Source organism: Chiloscyllium plagiosum, unplaced genomic scaffold, assembly GCF_037043375.1.
Source record: "Chiloscyllium plagiosum isolate Xiang-an unplaced genomic scaffold, Cpla_swu_hap1 HiC_scaffold_2, whole genome shotgun sequence".
NCBI classification, from domain to species: Eukaryota; Metazoa; Chordata; class Chondrichthyes; order Orectolobiformes; family Hemiscylliidae; genus Chiloscyllium; species Chiloscyllium plagiosum.
This window is the reverse complement of record NW_028270140.1, coordinates 70,209,242-70,230,559: the sequence shown is the minus strand read 5'-3', so window position 1 is coordinate 70,230,559 and position 21,318 is coordinate 70,209,242. Positions and strand designations below refer to the sequence as shown.

General features: G+C 41.2%; 1 protein-coding gene across 1 annotated transcript in view; it reads right to left on the bottom strand.

Moving 5' to 3' along the window:
* Positions 1 to 21,318, bottom strand: part of LOC122561225 (uncharacterized) — a 152,305-nt gene that overhangs the window by 82,370 nt on the left and 48,617 nt on the right. The window contains 3 exon segments of the mRNA XM_043712843.2: positions 574 to 724; positions 1,889 to 1,938; positions 10,223 to 10,378. Of these exon segments, the coding sequence (XP_043568778.2) occupies positions 574 to 724; positions 1,889 to 1,938; positions 10,223 to 10,378 (357 nt within the window).

The window sequence follows — 21,318 nt, the reverse complement described above, 5'->3', positions numbered from 1 at the left end:
TTGTTTCAAAATACGGGATTTTCAATCATTTTGTATTCTTGGCACTGAGGGATTAGATGCAGCCAAATCCCTGTATCAATATCATCAAAGCCATTAATTACTAGAAGATTAATTGAAGCAGGTACAACATAGTAGTTGTAAGATAATTTGAAAAAGCGACTGAAAAAATAACCTATCCAAGTTTTACAAGATTTATTCTGAGACTAAGAGAATATTCACTACTCACTTGGATGAGAGGAATGGCAATCCTCAAGTGCTCAACACCATGCAGAGTACAGCATGTGATCCTGTCATATCATTCAAAATCTACATCTACCCAATAGAATCAGTATTTGAAATTAACTCTTTCAGATTTTGACCAATTATCTAGACAAGCTGTGTATTTTCCGCTTTTATTTCAGATTACCAGCATTTATTATCTTCTAAAAAATCTTTCAGTCGGATTTCACTAATTTGTTGATTATTTTAGGAAGAAAATAGATTTTAAATAGTGCAACAAATGAAAGCACTTTCAAAAATAATCACTTTTTTAAGATAGCTATGAGATAAATTACTTGTTAAATGAAAACTCACATAACGTTTCATCATTTGCCAGGCGATAGAAGCAGTGACAGACTTGGGCAACTTGACAGAGGTCCTGGTGTGATAAGAGGGTTAAAATCCGAATCCAGATCTCATCAGGAAGATAAAGCCATAGTAAATTATCATCAGCCCCTTTACCAATCTAGGTTAAGATAACACAAACAAAAGATCGTGATCATTAGTGTTTGATACTCTGCGCAGTGGAATCACACAATACCATCTAGTGGACAATTGATACAGCTGTCATCAATGTGCATAGAAAAAAACTAGGGCAATTTGAACTACTTTTCCAATGAAATCACACTGCTTGAAAGGAGATCAAATTTTAAACAATTCATATATGTAAGACAGTAACCCATATGGCTTTCATAATTCAAGGCCTTTGAATATTTTCATTTATGGGTGATCCATTTTCCACTAGTGGTGTCAAACAATGCAGAAAATAGATTGTGGAATGGTTTGTGAAGCAAGTTACCGATAAAACTCCACCTACTTTTGCATTTCTTTCTTTTACCCACTCCTGTATCACTTAAAGCCAAAATAACAAGGAAGTAATCAGTTGTTAGATTTTCGTAAGGCTTCTCTGCAAACAAGAAAGAAATGCAAATGATGGCCGAAGAACGACGCTCAGTTTATTTCCATTTCAGGAGCCATTTGGCACAGAGTCATAAAACACTACTTTACAGCCAAATCTAATCCTACATTAACAAAAAGGACCACAGGCCATCCCAAATACTTCATAATCAATTAAGTATTTCTTAACATTGTAATATAATAAACATGAAAACTAATTTGTGCACCGTAAGAATCCATAAACAGCAAGGTGATAATGATCAGAATCTGGTTTAGGAGTTACAACCGATCATGTAATCTGGTTTAGTTATTGCTTTTGGGATATTACTGGGAAAAATACAAGGGAGAAATTCCCTGCCCTTCAAACAATATAATTGGATGTTCACATCCACTTGAGGGGACAATCGAGGCCTCTGTTTAATATCTGATTTGAAAAATGGTACTGCCTAATCCTGCAATAGAGTAAATTTTGTTTTCAAGTCTCTAAGTAGCCAACGCCTTCTCAATATTTTCACTTAGGGAATTTGGAACAGACATCACCAGACAAGAATCAGAATGCTCTTCCTTAAAGATGTGCCAAGGACAATCTTTACCCTGGAGTGAGGTCAGCTAACTCAGCACAGAATGGATGTGAAACTGACAAATACTTGGTATTTGTGGCTCAAACAAACATTTCCTGAAGCTTTGGTATTCTAGGTTTGTAATGCAATATAAATGAGGATAAAATACTTGCCAGCTTGTCATAGGGCTGCAAGGCATTGTTCAAACTTTCACTGACTTCACCTAAGAACAAAACAATACATTTCACACCATTTTGTAATTAATAAAGTATAAGAAAATCAAGAATATATACGGGAGCACCATATAAGGATTATGAAAAACATAGATAGCTGGAAGGCTGGAAAGACAGGTAGCAGGGACAGTTTAATGTATGAAATGTGATGCAGAATATCTCACATGTAACAAAGAAGAAAGAAAATACACCTTAAGTTGTGAGATCCAAAATAGGAGTAAAAGGATTTCAGCATGCAGAAACAGTTCATTATAGACAGCAGCACAAACAGATATAAAATCATCAAAAGGTAGCCTTTGGTTTTATATCTAAGGGCACAAAATGCAAAAATACAAAGGTGGATTTTAAATGGCTCCTTTGGCAGGTGGGTGGGAACATGTAAAATAGGCAGCTAGCCCACCACCATACTTTCAGGATGACCCCTACTATACGCTAAGTGGGCAGGTGCCAAAATCAACCAACCACTCACCATATTTCATAAGTAATGATCTATTAGATTATCAAACATATTAACCTGGATAATATGCTGAACACACCAAAATATGACTAACGTGCACAGACTAAACAGTGGGCAGGCTAAATTTTATGGCCTAGCTGGAAAAGTATAGAAGTGAAGAAATGGGGTGGGGTGGTCTCCAGCTACAGGTTGTTATTAACTGCAAGATATTGACTCTTCAAAGATCTCACGTGTTGTACAATGAAATACCAGGCACGGTGTGATGGCTTTAAATATTGCTTCCAGCTTGTGAAAACAAAGCACAATTAAAATTCAAACATAGGAATAAATTTGTATTTTAAACAACAATGATGAGATTAAATGGCCCAACAGAAAACTGCACTACTCCTTAACCACTTTGTCTGAAACTTATAAAAAGAATACCATAGTGCCATCACTCAAATCATAAATGCTCACTTACGAATCATTTACATTTTCTGCCTATCCATTGGTAACATATCAAGCAACTACAGGAATCACGGAGAGTTTAAATCCATGCTGTGCTTTAGCCACCAACACAAATTGTGAAACCATAAGTTGACTATTAACATAAAATAAGCGAGGTTGGTAAACTAAATATTATGTATGTTTAATTAAAATAAATGAGCTGCAAAACATAGCTCTGTTGAAAAATAACAGGGGTCCACTCCCAATGATTGCCGGCACAACTTGTACCAATTGCCATGTTAGAAATGATAAACGATGATCACACAGACAGTCCATGTACTAGCAACTTGCACAGCAGGCAGTCAACATACCCCTTAGTGCTGATTTGACACTCAACTTCCTTATTTGGACTTTGTGGGTTTATAGCAATGGCCTATCTTAAACAGTCAGTGCCGAACATGCTTTTAGCTGAATAGGAGACAAACTCTCCCCCTGCCTGCCACCCCACACACTCCTCCCACCCCAAACACCAGCCAACTAATGCTTTAAGTGAATAAATACATTTCAGATGAAGTACTTCAGATTTTCCTTTGCAGCTGCAGAGTTGGAAAGGTACAGTAATGCTGGACCTTCGCAAGGAGAGGAAGGAAACTTGAAGCCCTCTGCATGAGGGGGCTATGGGGCAAGTTAGCATAGAAAAGTTGTCAGGCTCTCATGAAGCAACAACAGCTTATTATTCTAAATATGGATTGTGGTTCTGTTTTGCCACCCATCCATACGTGACAGCACTTCCACAAAAGAAATTGTACATCATGGAGCATACCTGAGCTGAAACAATTGGTTTGTTGCCTACACTGCATTGGAGGAGTTCTCCAATACTCACCAATATATGCCACATGATTTGTGGTAGTCTGCTTATCCACCACAACTCTGCTATGCTGAAGTCAACCTTCTCACCAGACCCATTGTGACCATATTAGGGCTTGGATGAGTAAGAGGAAAGGGGAGTGAGGAGAGGAAATAGGAGAAAGAAGGAGGCCAATTACTCAGCTACTGAGTCTTCTTTTACATAATCCACATTAATGATCTAAACAAAGTGTCTAAGAGAAACATATCTGTTTTCTGAGGATACAAATTTAGGTGGAAGGTAAGCTCTGAGGAAGACAGAGATGCTGCCAAGAAATACAAACAGGGTAAATGAGTGGGCAACAAAGCAGAAGATGGAACATAATGTGAGGAAGTTTGAAGTTTTTCACTTCAGTGGTAATGACAAAAACACATTTTTTACAAGGCACATTTACAAATGATATTCAGAAATATTTCAGCATACTTGTATAAGAAACATGAAGTTAATAAGCAGGTATAACAAGTAATCAGGAAAGCAACAGAACATTACCAGGAAACTGGAGTCCAAGATGAAAGAAGTTGTTATAATTATATGGGGCTTTGGTGTGACGACACCAGCAGTATTGCAGCTGGTTTAGATTCCATATTTAAGGAAATATACATTTACTTTGAATGCAGAGCAGCAAAACTTCAGTAGACTTGTCCATAAGATGATAGGTAGCTCTTTGATGAGAAGATAAATAAACTGGGCCTATACTCTCTGGGATTTGATGAATGAGAGATGATGACAATGGAACACTCAAAAGTCTTAAGTGACTTGATAAGGTAGACAATGAGAGATTGGCTGAGGAATTCAGAATATGGGGAAACAACATCAGGATAAGGAATTGATTTAGGATTGAGATGAGGAGAAATTTCTTTACAGATATTAAGTTAATTAGCTGGATGACTGGTTTGCAATGCAGAGTGACACCAACAATATGGTTCCGATTCCTGCGCTGGCTGAGGTTACCCTTATGGTCACACTTTCTCACCCTTGCCTGAGGTGTGGTGGCTCTCAGGTTAAACTCACCACTAATCACCTGTCTCCAATGAGACAGCAGCCCAATGATCCTTCGGGATTATGGTGACTTCATATTTACTTGACCTATGCTTTTCAAAGAATCATAGAGGTATTACGGCACAAATTAGGTCATTGTGTCTGCATGCAATCCCTCTATTGAACCTGCCACCACCATACTGTGAGGCAGTGCATTCTAGACCCAAACTATTCATCATGTGAAGATGATTTTTCTCACATCGCTTTTGCTTTTTCATCAAATAATTTTAAAGTTGTGCCCTCTCATTCTTGTTCCTTGTACAAGTCGGAATAGTTCTTTTGTATCTTCTCTACTTTTCCCGATAATCAACAATGATTTCATAGACATCATTAGACCCTTATTTCTAGATTTTTATTGAATTCAAATTTCACCATCTGCCATGAAGGACTTGAACCCGAGTCCCCAGAACATTTCCTGAGTCTCCAGATTAATAGTCTAGTAATAATACCATGCACCCATAACCTCTCCAATTGCTCATGTAATGCATCCTTTATTTTGTATTGTCTATTCATGTCTTCCTACTAAAATATATCACCTAATTTTTCTGCATTGACCTACATCTTCCACCTCTCCTCCCATTTGACTAACTTGTCTTTTTGAAACTCTATACTCGCTTCCTCACTGATTCCAACACTTCCAAGTTTCACATCATCCATTAACTTTGAAATTATCCCCTTGCACTCCAAAGTATAAATCACGAACATACATCAGGAAAAACAAGGCTTCCAATACCAACAGCTAGGGAATTCCACTAGAAACCTTCCTCCAGCCTGAAATAATATCCATGGACCATAACTCTGTTTCCTATCACTCAACCAATTTTGTATTCATGTTGCTCCTGTCCCTTTTATTCCATTACCTATAACGCCCTTTACAAGTCTGCTAGGTGATACTATTTTGAATACTTTCTGGAGGCCCACATCCACTGCATCAACAGCCTTGTCCTCATCTTGGACCCTCCCTGACACCTCTTTGAAAAGCTCCAGCAAGTTAATTAAACAAGACTTTCTCTTTAGAAAGCAATACTTGCTCTTCCTAATCGCCTCCCTTTTCCATATAACTACTTACTCTAACCTGAATAATTGTTTCTAAAAGGTTCCCACCACTGAATTTAAACAGACTAGTCTGTAATTGATGGGCTTATCCTTACAACCTTTCTTGGGGGGTAATGTTTGCAATTCTCCAAGTTTCTGGCATCTCCCATGATTCTAGGGAAGACTGAAAGATTATGGTCAGTGTCCCTGAAATTTCCACTCTCACTCCTTTAATATCCTTGGATGCATCTCATCCAGTTGCGTCCCCTTGTTAACCTTAAGTACTTTAAGACTATCCAACACATCTACCTTCTTCACTTATGAACCACTCTAGTGGCAGAATTCATTTAATACCTTAGCTTACCTGCTTGCTTTAACCCTCTTTTTGGTCCCCCATTTCTCACTCTTTCACCAGTTAGAAGTCTATAACACTTTGGGGTTGTCCTACACGTTGCCCGGTCTTTTCTCATTATTCCTCCTTGCTTCCCTAATATGCTTTTTCACTTTCCTTCTTGTATTTCACTTTCCTTCTTGTATCAATTTGTATTTTCTACCTGACACCTGCCAGAAGCACACTTTCTTCTTTATTTTCACTAATATCTCTTCATTTTTCATCCAAGGAGCAATGGATTGGCTTGTCCTTTTTGAGGGAACATACCTTGATTGTTTCTTTTTGAAGATAGTCCATTGCACAGTTACAGATTTCCCACCTACCTTTCATTCCAATCTATCTGGCCCAGCTCCATTCTTGCCCCAATAAAGTCGCTTCCCCACCAACTGATTATTCATATTCTGGATTGGCTAATGTAATTCACTACTACTATCTTGAACTTTATGATATAATGATCACTACACCCAAAAACTCCCCAACTGAAATTTGATCCAACTGGCCCACCTCCTTTCCAAAGTTCACTATTAGTTTTACCTTGTTGGTCTGGACACTGCAAAGGAAATTCTCCTGAACATAAACTGGAAATATTTTCCCCTCACTCTACCCGTAGCCCAGTCTATATTTGGATAATTGAAGTCTGCCATATAACTACTGTAAAATGTTGCCATGTCTCTAATCTCCCTGCAGATTTGTTCCTCCACACCCTTCTTATTAGTTGTTGGTTTATAGACAACACTGAGCAATGGAATTTTTTTTTTTGGTTTTTTTAGCTCTAGCCAAATTGATTCTTCTCAACCTTCTGGAATAGCCTTTTTCCTCCAGCACTGCAATGCCCTCCTTATCAATATAGCCATCCATCTTCCATTCCTGTCTTTTCTAAACAATGTGTACCCAAGAATACTGAACACCCAGTCTGGCCATTCTTTGAGCTAGGCCTGTCTTATTATTGCAACACCTTAATTCTAAATAGCAATTTGTCCCAAAAACATTGCAGTTTTATTTACTATACTGCATACTGTTACATACATGCACAGTAATCCTGATTTCGACTTAATTACTTCTCCCTCACTATGACTTTATCTATTAACTTACCATCCTTTACCCTGGTGCTATCTGTCCAAGTATTTTGTGAAACCTCTTCTCAGACATTCTCTCTGTTTCAGTGTCAAAGCCCTCTCGACAGCATTAATGAAAAACTTCCCACAAGGAACAGTACCAGCTCTGCTCAAATGCAACGTGATCAGCTTGTACAGGTGCCATCTTCCCCAGAGCCAGTCCCAGTATCCTTAAAATCTAATGGCAACCATCACGCACCAGCTTTCCAGCCACGAATTGACATAACTTATCTTCCTATTTCTGCACTCATTTACACATGGCACGGAGTGCAATCTTGAGATAACTACATTTGAGGTCCTGCTCGCTAATTTTCTACCTGGATCCCCAAATTCCGATTGCAGAACCACATCCCTACCTTACCTAAGCTTTAAATACAAATGTGGACCATGGCCTCTGGCTTTTCACCCTCCTCCAGAAGAATGTCCGACAGTTACTCTGTGCTGGCACCAGGAAAACAACATACTACCTTGGAGTGACATCTACATTCTCAGAACCACTGGTCTGTTCCCTTACTGAATGAATCCCCTTTCACTACTGTTTGTCTTCCCCTCTGCTACAGCCAAGCTGCTCGTGGTGCCATAAACCACACACTGACTGCACCCCCTTGAGGAATAGTACCCTCATCAGTTTCTAAAACTGAAAATAGATTTGTGAGCAGGACCCCAAGGGTCTCCTGCACTACCTACCTGTTTCTCTTGGATTGCCTTGTAGTCATCCATACCTTTTCTGCCTCCAGGCCCTTAAGCTGTGCTGTGACCACCTCTCTGAACTTGGCAATGACATAACACTCAGCCTTGCAGATGGACCACTGTGACTCCAGCCATTGCTCCAGCTCTGAAACCTGGAACTCAACTTTCTGCATAGTTGGTCCAGGGCACCGGTAGGGTTCATGACATCCTACAAATTACAGGTTACATATTCCACTTGACTGAGCTGTGCTGTCATGTCTTAACTTTACTTCGTTTACATTAATTTTTTTTCTGTTTTGGGTAACTTATATTACATTATTATACTTGCCCTAAGTATCCTTTAGTTTTTGTGTTTCTCCATTAAATCAAAGTAAAGCTACTTCTTAATACTTCTCCAAAAAATAAACACTTTTCAAATACACAGCAATTAAGTCAGCCCCGGAGCGTGGTTTCTTATCAACCAATGAACATACTGAAAAGTGTAGAACAATTGAAGTTTAGAAAAACAGTCAACAGAAATAGCACCTCTTCTTTTCACCATACTCCCCACTCAGCACATTTTATTTACTACAACAAAACTTACTTCAAGCGCCTTTTACCCTCTTTGCATCAAATTCCCACTTGGAACCAAATTGCCAGATATACTTGCTTGACCTCAGTACCCATTTCACTCTAGTCTTCCTCACATTTTAAAAATTCCTTTCTTATGTGGAACTGCAATGAGTCACTTTTATCTTTCTATTGTTAATCAAGCTGTTCTTACTTACTCTTATACTCCAACCACCTTGGAATGAGATCTCCGTTAGTCTTTCTGATTAGTTGCTGCACCTTGTGTTAGCTTCCTGTGTTTTTTGTGCACAAATACACCCAAGACCCTTTATGTTTTATTTTTCTGCATTTTTCACCATTTAAATAATATTCTGCATTTTTCTCCATTTAAATAATATTCTGTTTTTATCTTCCTTCAAAATTAAACAGCTTCACATTTTCCCATATTATACTCAATTTGCCAACTTTTTGCCCACCTACACAACCTTTCATATCTCTCAGTTTGTATCCCTCTCAAAGGTGGCATTTCCAAATATTTTTGTATCATGTGCAAATTTAGCTGCAGTATATTTGGTTCCTTCTTCCATGTCATTAATATCTATTGTAAACAGTTGCAGTTCCAGTACTGATCCCAGTGGAAACTCACTAAATGCAGATCACCAACCTGAAAAAGAACCCCTTATCCCCCTCACTGTTTCCTGCCCATGGGCCAATTCTCTATCCAGGCCAATATACTACCTCCAACATCATGGGCTCTTATCTCATGACTTAACCTTTTGCCAGGTACCTTGTCAAAAGCTTTCCACAAGTCCAAGTACAACACATCGACTGGTACCCCTCTATCCATACTTCCTTGAAAAACTAATAAATTAGTCAGACATGATCTTCCTTTCACAAAGTCATGTTGACTCTGCTTGATTAGACTTTAACTTCCTAAATGTTCTGTTATTGTTCCTTTAATAATTGACTCTAGAATTTTTCCAACAATTGAGTTAGACTAATCAGCCTATAGTTACCACTTTTTGCCTTGCTTTCTTTTTGGAAAATGGGGGCAATTTGGCAGTTTTCTAATCCTCCAGTAGTTCTCCAATTCCAAGGGTTTTTTTTTGGAAAATTACAACCAATGCATCTGCTATCACTGTAGCTACTTCTTTTAGGATCCTAGAATGCAAGCCATCAGGGTCAGGGGATTTATCTGCCTTAGCCCCAATAGTTTGTCTATTACTACTTCACAGTGATGGTGATGGTACTAAATTTCTCCCCTTATATTCTTTACTGTTAATGAGATGTTCAAAATGTCTACCCTTAATAAAGATTGGCACAAAATATCTGTTTAACTCTTTGTCATTTCCTTGTTCCCCATACCAATCTTCCCAGATTCATTTTCAAAGGGGCCTTAGAGATCTCTCTCACGCTGCGTGCCAGTAAAAGCAGTGAAACGTTTATAAGAGAAAAAAGTGAGAAAGGAAACACCAAAATGTGCCTAAAAATCATTTTCCGCAGCATGCCCTAATACATAAAATACTTTAATCGATTATGATTATATGCCATTAATAATTCACCCTGAAAAACAACTCAAAATTTTAATAGATAGGACCTGAATATTCATTCCAAAATTCAAAAGTTAAACTGCATTTGAAGGAAGTGTTCACTGTTTTAAACTTACCTGATTTCATTGTTGCCAATGAAGTCACTGCTGGATTTTGAAGCACTGTTTTGGATCTTGATGTTTCTTGTGGTACTTGTTTGCTATTTAGAACCTTAGCACTTACAGGCCGTTTGGTCAGCTGCCTGGATGACACCTTGTTCGTTGTTGTCAGCCCTAAAGGCATAGAGAGAAAGACATGGCTTTACCCTTTTTTAATAAAGAAATTACTTCAAATTCCCAAAAATAACTTTCACAGTTATGCCACACCATACAATACCAGCTTTCTTGAATATTCTTCCTTGCAATATAGGAAATAGCAGCAGAAGTAGGCCATTCAGCCCCCGAAGCCAGTTCCACCATTCAACTGGATCTAATTGAATACCATTTTCTTACAGCATCTCCTCATCGCTCAAACACTTTAATATCAGAAATCTATCCATCTCTGTCTTGAATATACTCAATGACACAGCCTCTGCAGCCTTCCAGAGTAGAGAATTCCAAAGATTCAACAGCCTGTTACTGAAGAAATACTTTCTCACCTCAGTCCGAAACAGCCTACTTCTTGATCTGAGCTTGTCCTCTTAGTTTTAGGCTCCCAGGCAAAGGGAAACACCCTTCTTGTATCTACCCTGTAGAAACCTGTAAAAATGTTGTGTACTGAATGAGATCACCTCTCATTCTTCTAGACTCTGAAGAATATTGATACAGACTCAATTTCTCCTCACTGAGCAATTCCAATATCCCGAGGATCAGTTGATGAATCTTCATTCACTCTCTCTTTGCCGAGTATATCCTTCATTCAGTAAGGAGCCTTTAAAGTAGCTACAGAGACAGATTCTGGAAAAGTCCCAGAGGATTAGAAAACCGCCAAGATAATGCCTGCATTCAAAATGGGAAGGAGACAAAGACAAAGGTAACCATAGGCCAGTTACCTTAACGTCAGTTATTGGGAAGTCCATTACAAAAGGATATAATAGAGCATTTAGAAATACATAATATGATCAAGCAAAGTCAGCATAGCTTCATGAAGGGGATATGATGCCTGACAAATTTATTAGAATTCTTTGGGGATGGAACAAACAAAATAAAGGGGAAGCAGTAACTGGAATATATTTGGATCTTTAGAAGGCATTTGCTAAGGTACTTCACATTAACCTACTTAATAGGAGCCTGTGACATTGGGGGCAGTATATTAGCATAGATAGAGGACTGGTTAAACATTAGAAGTCAGAGGATTTGGATAAGAGGGGCATTTTAAGGATGGCAACTGTAACTATGAAGTGTTACAGTGATTCAGTGCTGGGGAAGCCACAATTATTTGCACTATATATGAATGACTTGAATTAGGAAAATGAATGTATTATAGCCAAATTTGTAGATGACAAAAATAAGTGGGAAGGAGGATAACTCAAAGAATGCTGGTAGGAATAATCTTAGCCAATGGAATAACACTGGAGGAAAATGTGAGGTTATACATTTTGGCAGGAAGAACTGAGTTGATATTATTAAAATGGAGAAGTGCTGCAGAAAGCTACAGGAGGATGATTTGGGATTCCTGGTGCAAAAATCACAAAATGCTAGCATTCAAGTTCAGCAGGTAATGGGGAAGACAAATGGAATATTGACATTTATATCAAACTGAATTCAATATAAAAGTAGGGAGGCTTTGCTATACAAGGCACTAGCCTGAGCAAAGAAAGAATACATGAACAATTTTGGTCCTCTTATCAAAGGAAATTCCACTGGCATTGAAGGTTGTTCACAGAAGATTGATACCACGTATGGAAGAACTGTCTTATGAGGAGAGGTTGAGCAGGTTGGGCCTGTACTCATTGGAATATAGAAGAATGAGAAGTGGCCTTATTGAAACATACAAGATTCATACAGAGCTTGACAGGATAGATGTGAAAAGAGTCTCGGACCAGAAGGTATAATTTAGATTAAAGAATCTCACTTTTAAAACAGAAATGAAGAGGATTGTTTTCTTTCAGAATGTATTGAATCTATGGAACTCTTTACCACAGAAAGCTATTGGGTTAGGTAGTTAATTACATTCAAGACTGAGAAAGCAGATTTTTAATAATCAAGGAAATCAAGGACTATGGAGAAAAGGTAGGAAACTGGATTTAGAGTTGAAGATTATCAGGTAAGCCATGAAGAGCGGAATGGGCTAAATGGTCCACTTCTGCTTCTACATTTTATGGTTTGTCTTGAATGCATTTGATATATTGTTTATAACTCCCTAGCGAGTTTTGAGAAGATTTGTAGCTCAGGATGAGGTTCTGGATGTAGGTTTTCTCGCTGAGCTGGAAGATTCATTTTCATGAAAATGAACCTTCCAGCTCAGCAAGCAAACCTACATCCATAACTCCCTAAAAGGAGAAAAGTTACAAATATGTATATGCTCTTACCTTCAAATAAACAACACATTTTTGTTCCAGCAATTCTGCTGTATGATTCATACATTTACAACAAATAGAAGAACGTAACACTGGAGAGATTAAATGAGTACACACTTTCCAATTGAAAGCTTACGGAAGTCTGAAGAAAGTTGATGTAGATATCATTCCAGTATTGAAATAGACAACACAAGAAATTATTAAATGGAGTTTAATTCAGATAAATGCGAGGTGCTGCATTTTGGGAAAGCAAATCTTAGCACTTATACACTTAATGGTAAGGTCCTAGGGAGTGTTGTGTAAATATATTCCTTACTTTAAAAACAGAAGGCTGGCTGTGACTCTGGATGGATTCAGCACTCAAAACCCTGTGGGGGGCGGTCACGTGACGTCCCCATCTCGCACCCGGAAGAGTGCGGGGCGGTCACGTGGCGTCCCGTTTCGCGCCCGGAAGAGCGCGGAGCGGTCACGTGACGTCCCATTTCGCGCCCCGGAAGAGGGCGGGCGATCACGTGATGTTCCGTTTCGCGCCTCGGAAGTGGGTAGAGGTCACGTGATACTCCATTTCGCGGGCAAAGAAGGTCACGTGGAGTCGGACAGCTAGGAATGAGAGGAGGCGGGGAATGGAGTCAGACTAACACCCAATCAGAAGATAATTCTACCTCAGTGTTTATATGACGTTTTTTATTGTATAAAAGACTGGGGCAGGGACAAAACGAGATCTTACTTTTTGAACTGATACACTTTGTAGTTTGTCAGGGACAAAGAGGTTTAGACCCAGAGCTCTGAATGCTTTGTTCACTTACTGTGTAAAATAAAATTAAGAGTGTGAGACCGAATATCTTCTCCTATTGCTTCATTTAAAAGAATACGCAGGACTTGGCTCACACATAGAAGAAAGTAAATTTAAATTGGTAGATTGAGCCAAAGTCCAACAATTTGGTGACCCTGACGTGATGAAGACGGAGAAGTGATGGAAAGAGAGAAAAATAGAAACAACAGACAACTGACGTTTGATGACAACAACAAGCGGCGCCACATAAAAAAAAGTGAGCAGACGCCTGTTTACATCAAAGTTCTGCAATTGGAGATACTAAATTGATTGTTGTCATTATACTGCAAGTGTCCTAGTAACAGTAAGTGGACAAAGCATTGCTAAGGTACATTAGGGTTTAAAGTCCCTCGGGGTTAGAGTCCCCAGTTGAAACTTTATTGCTGGAACAGCACAGCAGGTCAGGCAGCATCCAGGGAACAGGAGATTCGACGTTTCGGGCACAGGCCCTTCTTCAGGAATGAGCAGAGAGTGTTCAGCAGGAGAAGATAAAAGGTAGGGAGGAGGGACTTGGAGGAGGGGAGTTGGAAATGTGATAGGTGGAAAGAGGTCAAGGTGAGGGTGATAGGTCGGAGTAGGGTGGAGGCGGAGAGGTCAAGAAGAAGACTGCAGGTCAGGAAGGCGGTGCCGGGCTGGAAGGATCCGGCTGAGACAAGGTGGGGGGAGGGGGGATGAAGAAACTGGTGAAGTCCAAGTTCATCCCCTTCGGTTGGAGGGTTCCCAGTCGGAAGATAAGACGCTCCTCCTCCGACCGTCGGGTTGTTGTGGTTTGGCGGTGGATGAGTCCAATGACCTGCATATCCTCGGTGGAGTGGGAGGGGGAGTTGAAATGCTGTGCTGCTGTGCTGTTCCAGCAATAAAGTTTCAACTTTGATCTCCAGCATCTGCAGACCTCACTTTCTCCTTAGAGTCCCCATAAAAGCAACAAGGTACGTAAATGTGAGGAGGTTTAAAGTCCATTGAGCAGGATCTCATAAAAGCAATGCTCACAAATTTTGATGCATGATTGATGTTTTGTAAGTTTTAGAAATTATATTGGGCAATGTACGGAGGGTGGAAAAAAAACCAGTAGCGTTTTGAAGACCAAGACGGTGGTGTTTCAGTGAGAGAGAGTTGGAAGTGGAAACCTAACGGTGACAACAAAACTGCTGATAAATCTCGCTGAAAGGATCAGTTGCTTGGGTGTATTTCATCCAAACTGACCAGCCACCGGCTTTGTCTTTGATTGGGTTGGTTGTTTGGTTATATTTATATCTAAACTAACTGACTACTGGACAGGAGGATTAAAATAAAATACATAAAATGGAAGGGGAGTTTGATAAAGAGTGTGAAGAATATGGAGGATGTTCTTCCGATTTAATGTTGCCCGTAAAAACAGCAGTGGGGTAAAGTCAGAAGTCAGTTAGTCAGTGGGCTTGCAAAGAATAAACAAAAAGCAATGATGGAGAAATATGATAAGATTTGGGAGGAATTACAGAAACAAGGCAAAGTCCCTAAAGATGAGGAGAAGAAGAAATTGTCACTGTTTTTAGGAAAAGCAGAAGAGCAAGCTAAATTAGAAGTAGAAGAGCACATGAAGGGAAAGAAAGGGTCAATATTAGTTAGAAGAAAGTGGACAAAAGAAGGCGGGGAGAAAGAAGAGAGGAGGATTCATCTGCACAACATGACGTTAGCCTGTATGGCGGTAGAAACATTACAACAGGGAGTAGGTGGTACCTTTACAACAGATTTGACAAAGGAGATAGGAAAGGCAGGACCATCTGCGCCATTATATCCTAAATTGCCTGTGGTACAATCACCGCCTCCATATCCTGTAATACAAATGCCACTTATGTATGGGTGTTAGACATGCAAGAAGTAGGAACAAGAGAGTACAATGTAGTAAAACAGAGACTGGCGGAGGCTGTAGAAGAAAGCATTAGAAAAGTAGAAAAATTATTAGAAGTTGATCAGAGGGTTAAGGAAGCGGAGGAAGCAAATAGGGTGACAATGATGCACAGTAGGAATAAAGAACAGCTAAAACAGGGGAGATGTGTTCCAGTACAGGAGCCAGATGTTCATTCAACACCATATAGTGCTGAGAATGAAAAGAGGGGAAGATTACATGATTCAGGTCAGTTATTGGATGATAGGTTCTCAGACAGAAGGAGGAGAGATTTGAGGGAAGAACAGGATAGAGAGAAATTGGATGAGGAGGAGTCTAAAAGTAGTATAGATATTGAGGACGAAGAATCCCTGACAGACAATGATCCAAACACCTACCCGGTCACCTTGAAAGGCTCACTCACAATGCAGACTGAACATGGCCCTCCACTGAAGCCCCTCCCTGAACTAAGTTACGACTTGCGTCAAAGAGACACATTACGACAACCTATAAAGTATCAGCACCACCAAATGCCATTAATTTACAGAGGCTCTTATCTGGGGAATGTCTATCAGCCTTTTACATTTACTGACATGAACTGTATCCTGGATAAAATGCCCCCACCCATGGAGGGGGGTGGGCCCTTGATGGTAAAGTTTTCTCAATATACACTAGGGTACAAGTTAGCCATGGGCGATTGGAGAGCATTGCTGGGTAAGCAATTGAATATGTGGGAAATACAGCAGATTGAAGCGTCTGCGGGGACCACCTTATTACCTGATTCGGAACAGTTTGTGCAGCATGCCACCAGTGTGGGAAGAACAATGAGGGATAGGTTTCTGATTCCACCGGGAGCGATGCACTCACTCACCTTCACAATGAAGGAGGGTGAGGATATGTCTGTCTTTTTTGGCTAGGTGTAAGAACACGTGGGCAGATACTGCGGGGAGCCATCCAGGGTCAGGTCAGCTACAGACCACGTTATTTAGGAATGCCGTCATGACAGGGATGCCAAAGGAAGTAAAAGAGGCAATGGAGAGTAATCCTGACATCCCAGGTTGTTCTACAGAACAGTGGGAAAAACATTTGACGCATCACATGAAGCGTTACAGGACAAAACAGGATGAGGATAAACAGAGTAATGAGTCAGATAAAGTGCAGTTGCTGAAGTTACAGCTCGATGAGGCTAGAAGGAAGGCTAATGATACAAAGAAGGCCTCCCAAACGACGACTAATCAGATGGTTCAGCGGCCGTTGCCACAAGACAAACTGCCAAGTTTAGATCCAACACCTGATTGGATGCCACCCTACCCCCAATATGGGGGCAGACCAATAGGTGTACCGGGAGGAATGCGTGGTAGAGGAAGGGGCCGCGGAGGACTCAGAGGTCAGCCACTCAACACCTGTTTTGAATGTGGCCAACCCGGGCATTGGAGAAGGGATTGTCCCATGTTGTGGGGAACCCAGGGAGGCCAGGGATTGATCCGAGGACGGTATCTCTGTGCAAGTCAGCCTCCTTTTCAACAGGCTGTTCAGCCTTATCAAGTCCCAAATGCAGCTGCAGCCCCGGTGCAAGGACAGTACCCCCAAACTATGCTGGAAGGACAGGGGTATGAATATTGACGGGGCCTGAGAACCCAGGGGCATGTGGGGTTGCCAGACCCCTATATGCAAATGAGGGTAATGGATAAGAATCTGTCTTTTTTGGTTGACACGGGTGCAAGATTTTCTACCATCACTTGTGATATACCTCAGTCAAGCATGTCATCCTCTCGCATCCAGTTAGTAGGGTTCTCGGGTAAACCAGAAAATCTGCCTTTGACATCGCCACTGATTACATCAGTGGCCGGACAGACCTTTCGTCACCAGTATATTTCATCATCTGCATGCCCCGTGAATTTGATGGGACGTGACTTGCTGGTGAGATGCGGGGTTTCGGTTTTGTGCGGACCAGACGGACTGGTGGTGACCTTTCCAAATGGCCATTCCATCAACTGTTCTATGACAATGATTCACTCTGGATCCCAAATGATATTATCACCGGACACATCACCAACGGCAGAAGGGCTGTGGGCAGATATATACTGGGGACTTCTCGAACCCGAAGACAGGCAAAACAACGGCATACAGTCTTTATACAGTCAATGGCGACCCTGGGTTCAGATGTTGCATCCCTATGCTCCTCCTGCAGATCCCCTTCATGTTACTTTATATTATGATAGAGATGATAATGAAATTTATCAGCATGCATTCTATCAGCACCTAGAAGGGACGCAATGGGACATTTCTTCCAGTTGCATTCTGCTTGGAAACGAAGGTGTGGCAGGTGTTGTTTAATTAACTGCAGAACAGTTGGAATGGTATGAGATGTCTGAAGAAGCTATACCTCATGTCACATTGGCCCTGCATGCTGAATATCAGGCCAAGGATCTGGGACCTATGTGCAAACGCTTGATGGTGTTAACGGACTGGGTGTGGACTCAGTTACCCGGTTTACAATATTCACCATCGGAGGAAGCCTATAGAATTATGTGCAGGACAACTGACAAGGTACTGCTGGACCATAGGCAGATTGAACGGTTTCATGGTAGGGAGAAAACAGACCATCCACAGGCTGCGGCGATGCTTGACTCTCTACCAGATACCTTGTGGTCAGCAAGTTCAACGGACGTTGGGTACTGCGAACACGTCACACCAATCACATTTGATTTAATAGACCACACTCCGATTTGGCAGAGACAATATTCACACAAACCAGAGCCTGAAGCCGGCATTGCCGACACAATCGAAGGATTGTTAGCAGCAGGGGTGCTAGAACCCTCCCAGTCAGCTTGGAACACCCCTATCTTACCTGTAGAGAAGCAGAATACAGGCAGATATAGGATGGCGCATGATCTTTGACGGATTAATAGTGTCGTTTCTACTCCAACAGTTCCGGTTCCAAACCCCTACACTGCAATGTCTGTGCTGACCCCTGACCATAAGTGGTTCTCGTGCATTGATCTCGCCAACGCGTTCTTTTGTTTGCCCTTAGCTGATCATTTGAGGGACATTTTTTCGTTTACCTATAAAGGCCAACAATTACGTTATACAAGGGTCCCTCAAGGGTTTATTTTGTCACCTGGGGTGTTTAATCAGGTACTGAAACAGCACTGAAGGATCTGACGCTCCCAAAGGGGGTGGTATTGATCCAGTATGTGGATGACATTCTTTTGGCAGCACCTGATCATGTTTCTTGTTTGGAAGCCACAAAGTCGTTGCTGTTTCACCTGTATAGTGTCGGTTTTAAAGTTTCACGGGTTAAATTGCAATGCTGCAGACAAACGGTGTCTTTTCTGGGTAGAATTATTTCTGCTAAGGGAACAGGTGTGTCTCCGTCCCATAATCCTCCATTCTGCATCATACCAAACCAGTCACTGTAAAAGACATGCTCTCATTTCTTGGGTTGGCAGGATACAGTAGACAATTTATTGCATCATACGGGGAGCTCACTTTCCCTTTAAGGGCCATGGTAAATGAGCAAGGTATGAGAAATTTGTCAGCCCATTTGCAGTGGACTACGGAGGCAGACGAAAGTTTCATATCTCTTAAACAGGCTTTAACGCGGGCTGCTGATTTAGCGGTCCCAGATTACAAAGAGCCATTTTTCCTCGATATTTCTGAAAGATTACACACAATAAATGGTGTTCTTTTTCAGAAAAAAGGGGGAGGCAGGCAGGCGTTGATGTACGTAAGTGTTACTCTTGACCCAGTGGAGGACAGACACCCGCCATGTACAAGACATGCAGCAGGGGTAGCAAAAATTCTCCAAAAGGTAGCACATATAGTCATGGGCCATTCATTAACAGTACTGACGACACATAGTATAGTGGCCTATGTGAACTCAACAGCTTTTACAATGATGTCATTGCGGCAAACTAGGTTAGAGAAAATCTTGAATGCACCACATATAATTTTTACACATGAAGGAATTAACATGGCTGATAATATGGGAGAAGGAGAGCCACACATCTGTGAGGAAAGGGTACAGAGAGATTCCAAAGTAAGGGCAGATTTACAGGCAATTCCATTAGTAGACCCAGAAGAAGTGCTGTTCACAGATGGTTGCTGTTATAGACATCCAATTGAAGGACTTAAAGCAGCCTATGCAGTGGTGCGACAGAGAAGTGAGGGATTTGAGGAACTGTTGACAGGAAAAGTGACAGGTAAAGAATCAGCCCAGTTGGCTGAACTACAGGCAATGATAGCTGCGTTAGAATGGTCAGAGGGAAAAAGAGTAAATATCTATACCGACTCTGCATATGCGGCAGGAGCTATACAGGTAGAACTTAGTCAATGGATCAGGGCAGGATTCTTAACAGCAGCAAAAACCCCAATTAAACATGAAAAAGATATGAAAAGATTAGCGGAGGCCCTGATGAAACCTGCAGATGTGGCAGTGGTCAAATGTTGAGGACATGATAAAGCAGATACAGTAGTAGCGAAGGGTAATCAGGAAGCAGACTCAGCAGCGAAGAAAGCAGCACGGTATACACCACAGTATATAATGGTACAAACAGAGAGAACAGTGTATGACCTGCTGCCCGCTTGCGATGCGAATGTGTTAATAAAAGAGCAGCAGAAAGCCTCTCCTCATGAACTGACAGTATGCAGAGAGAGAGAGGGGCCACAGAGTCAGAAGGGATTTGGAGGTCACCGGATGGTAGACCAGTGCTACCCCCAGGTTTGATAGCTTCTATGCTTCAGGAGGCACATGGGCTCACACATTGTGGAAAAACACAGATGCAGAGGTATCTGATACATTGGTGGCATCCGTTCTTGCCAGCGATGATTGAAAATTATATCAGGGAATGTAGGACATGTACAGAATACAACGTGAGAGCAACAGTGAAACCACACGAGGGAAAATTCCCTCTCCCAAGAATGCCAGGTCAGGAAATAGTGATTGACTACACTGATATGATAGAGAGAGTAAACGGTTATCGGTACCTTCTGGTAGCAGTGGATGTATACACTGGTTGGCCAGAAGCAATACCTGCGAAAAAGGAAGATGCAAAGACAGTGATCAAATTCTTGATAAACCAATCTATTCCAACGTATGGGTTTCCAAAGAAAGTCAGGTCAGATAATGGCACACATTTTAAGAATAAAGACCTGCAAGAAGTTGAAGCAGCTTTAGGACTGAAACATGCATTTGGAATAGTGTACCATCCTCAGTCACAGAGAAAAGTGGAAAGAATGAATCAGTCCATAAAAGGAAAAATAGGAAAAGTGTGTGCACAAACAAAGTTAAGCTGGGTGGATGCCCTACCTTTAGCTTTAATGTCCATTAGAAGCTCAGTAAACTCTATCACAGGGTTCACCCCGTATGAGCTGACAACAGGGCAGCAGTTCCCGGGACCAGGAGCTGGAATACAGATGTTAGAGGGAGGAGGAGCCTCTCTAAGGTACAAACCTTACTATGACCAACTAACAGCTTTGGTGTCAGCTTTCTCCAAACAGGTTGGACCGGAAAAGGGGGAACTACAGAGCCAGGCGCCATCTACTACAGACTGGGTCCTGCTGAAGGTGATCAAACGGAAGTGGTCGGAGCCGAGGTGGACAGGACCTTATAAGGTGGTGGAGAGGACATCTCATGCGGTTAGACTACAGGGGAAAGGAGAAAGCTAGTACCATTGGAGCCAGTGTGCAGCCACGGAACCACCAACAAGAACTTTAGAACAAATCAGAACAGAAAACGAGTAGAAGGGTCCTAAATGTTTAATGTTTGTACGAAGGAGGTTTTGGAAAAAGGGGGAGAGGTTCTCAAGATGTCTAAGCAAAGCTGTGTAAAGAATATAATGTTTATCTCTGTAAGCAGCCCACATTACCTTAGGCTGTGGAGATTGAGAGTCTTTGCTATTGTCTTATGTATAAGTGTTATGCTGCTGTTAATAGGAGTATTAACCACGAGGGACAAACACACAGGCGAGGGAGGAAGTTCCAGGAACAAAAGAGTAGTAGGGCAAGAGGCGGATAA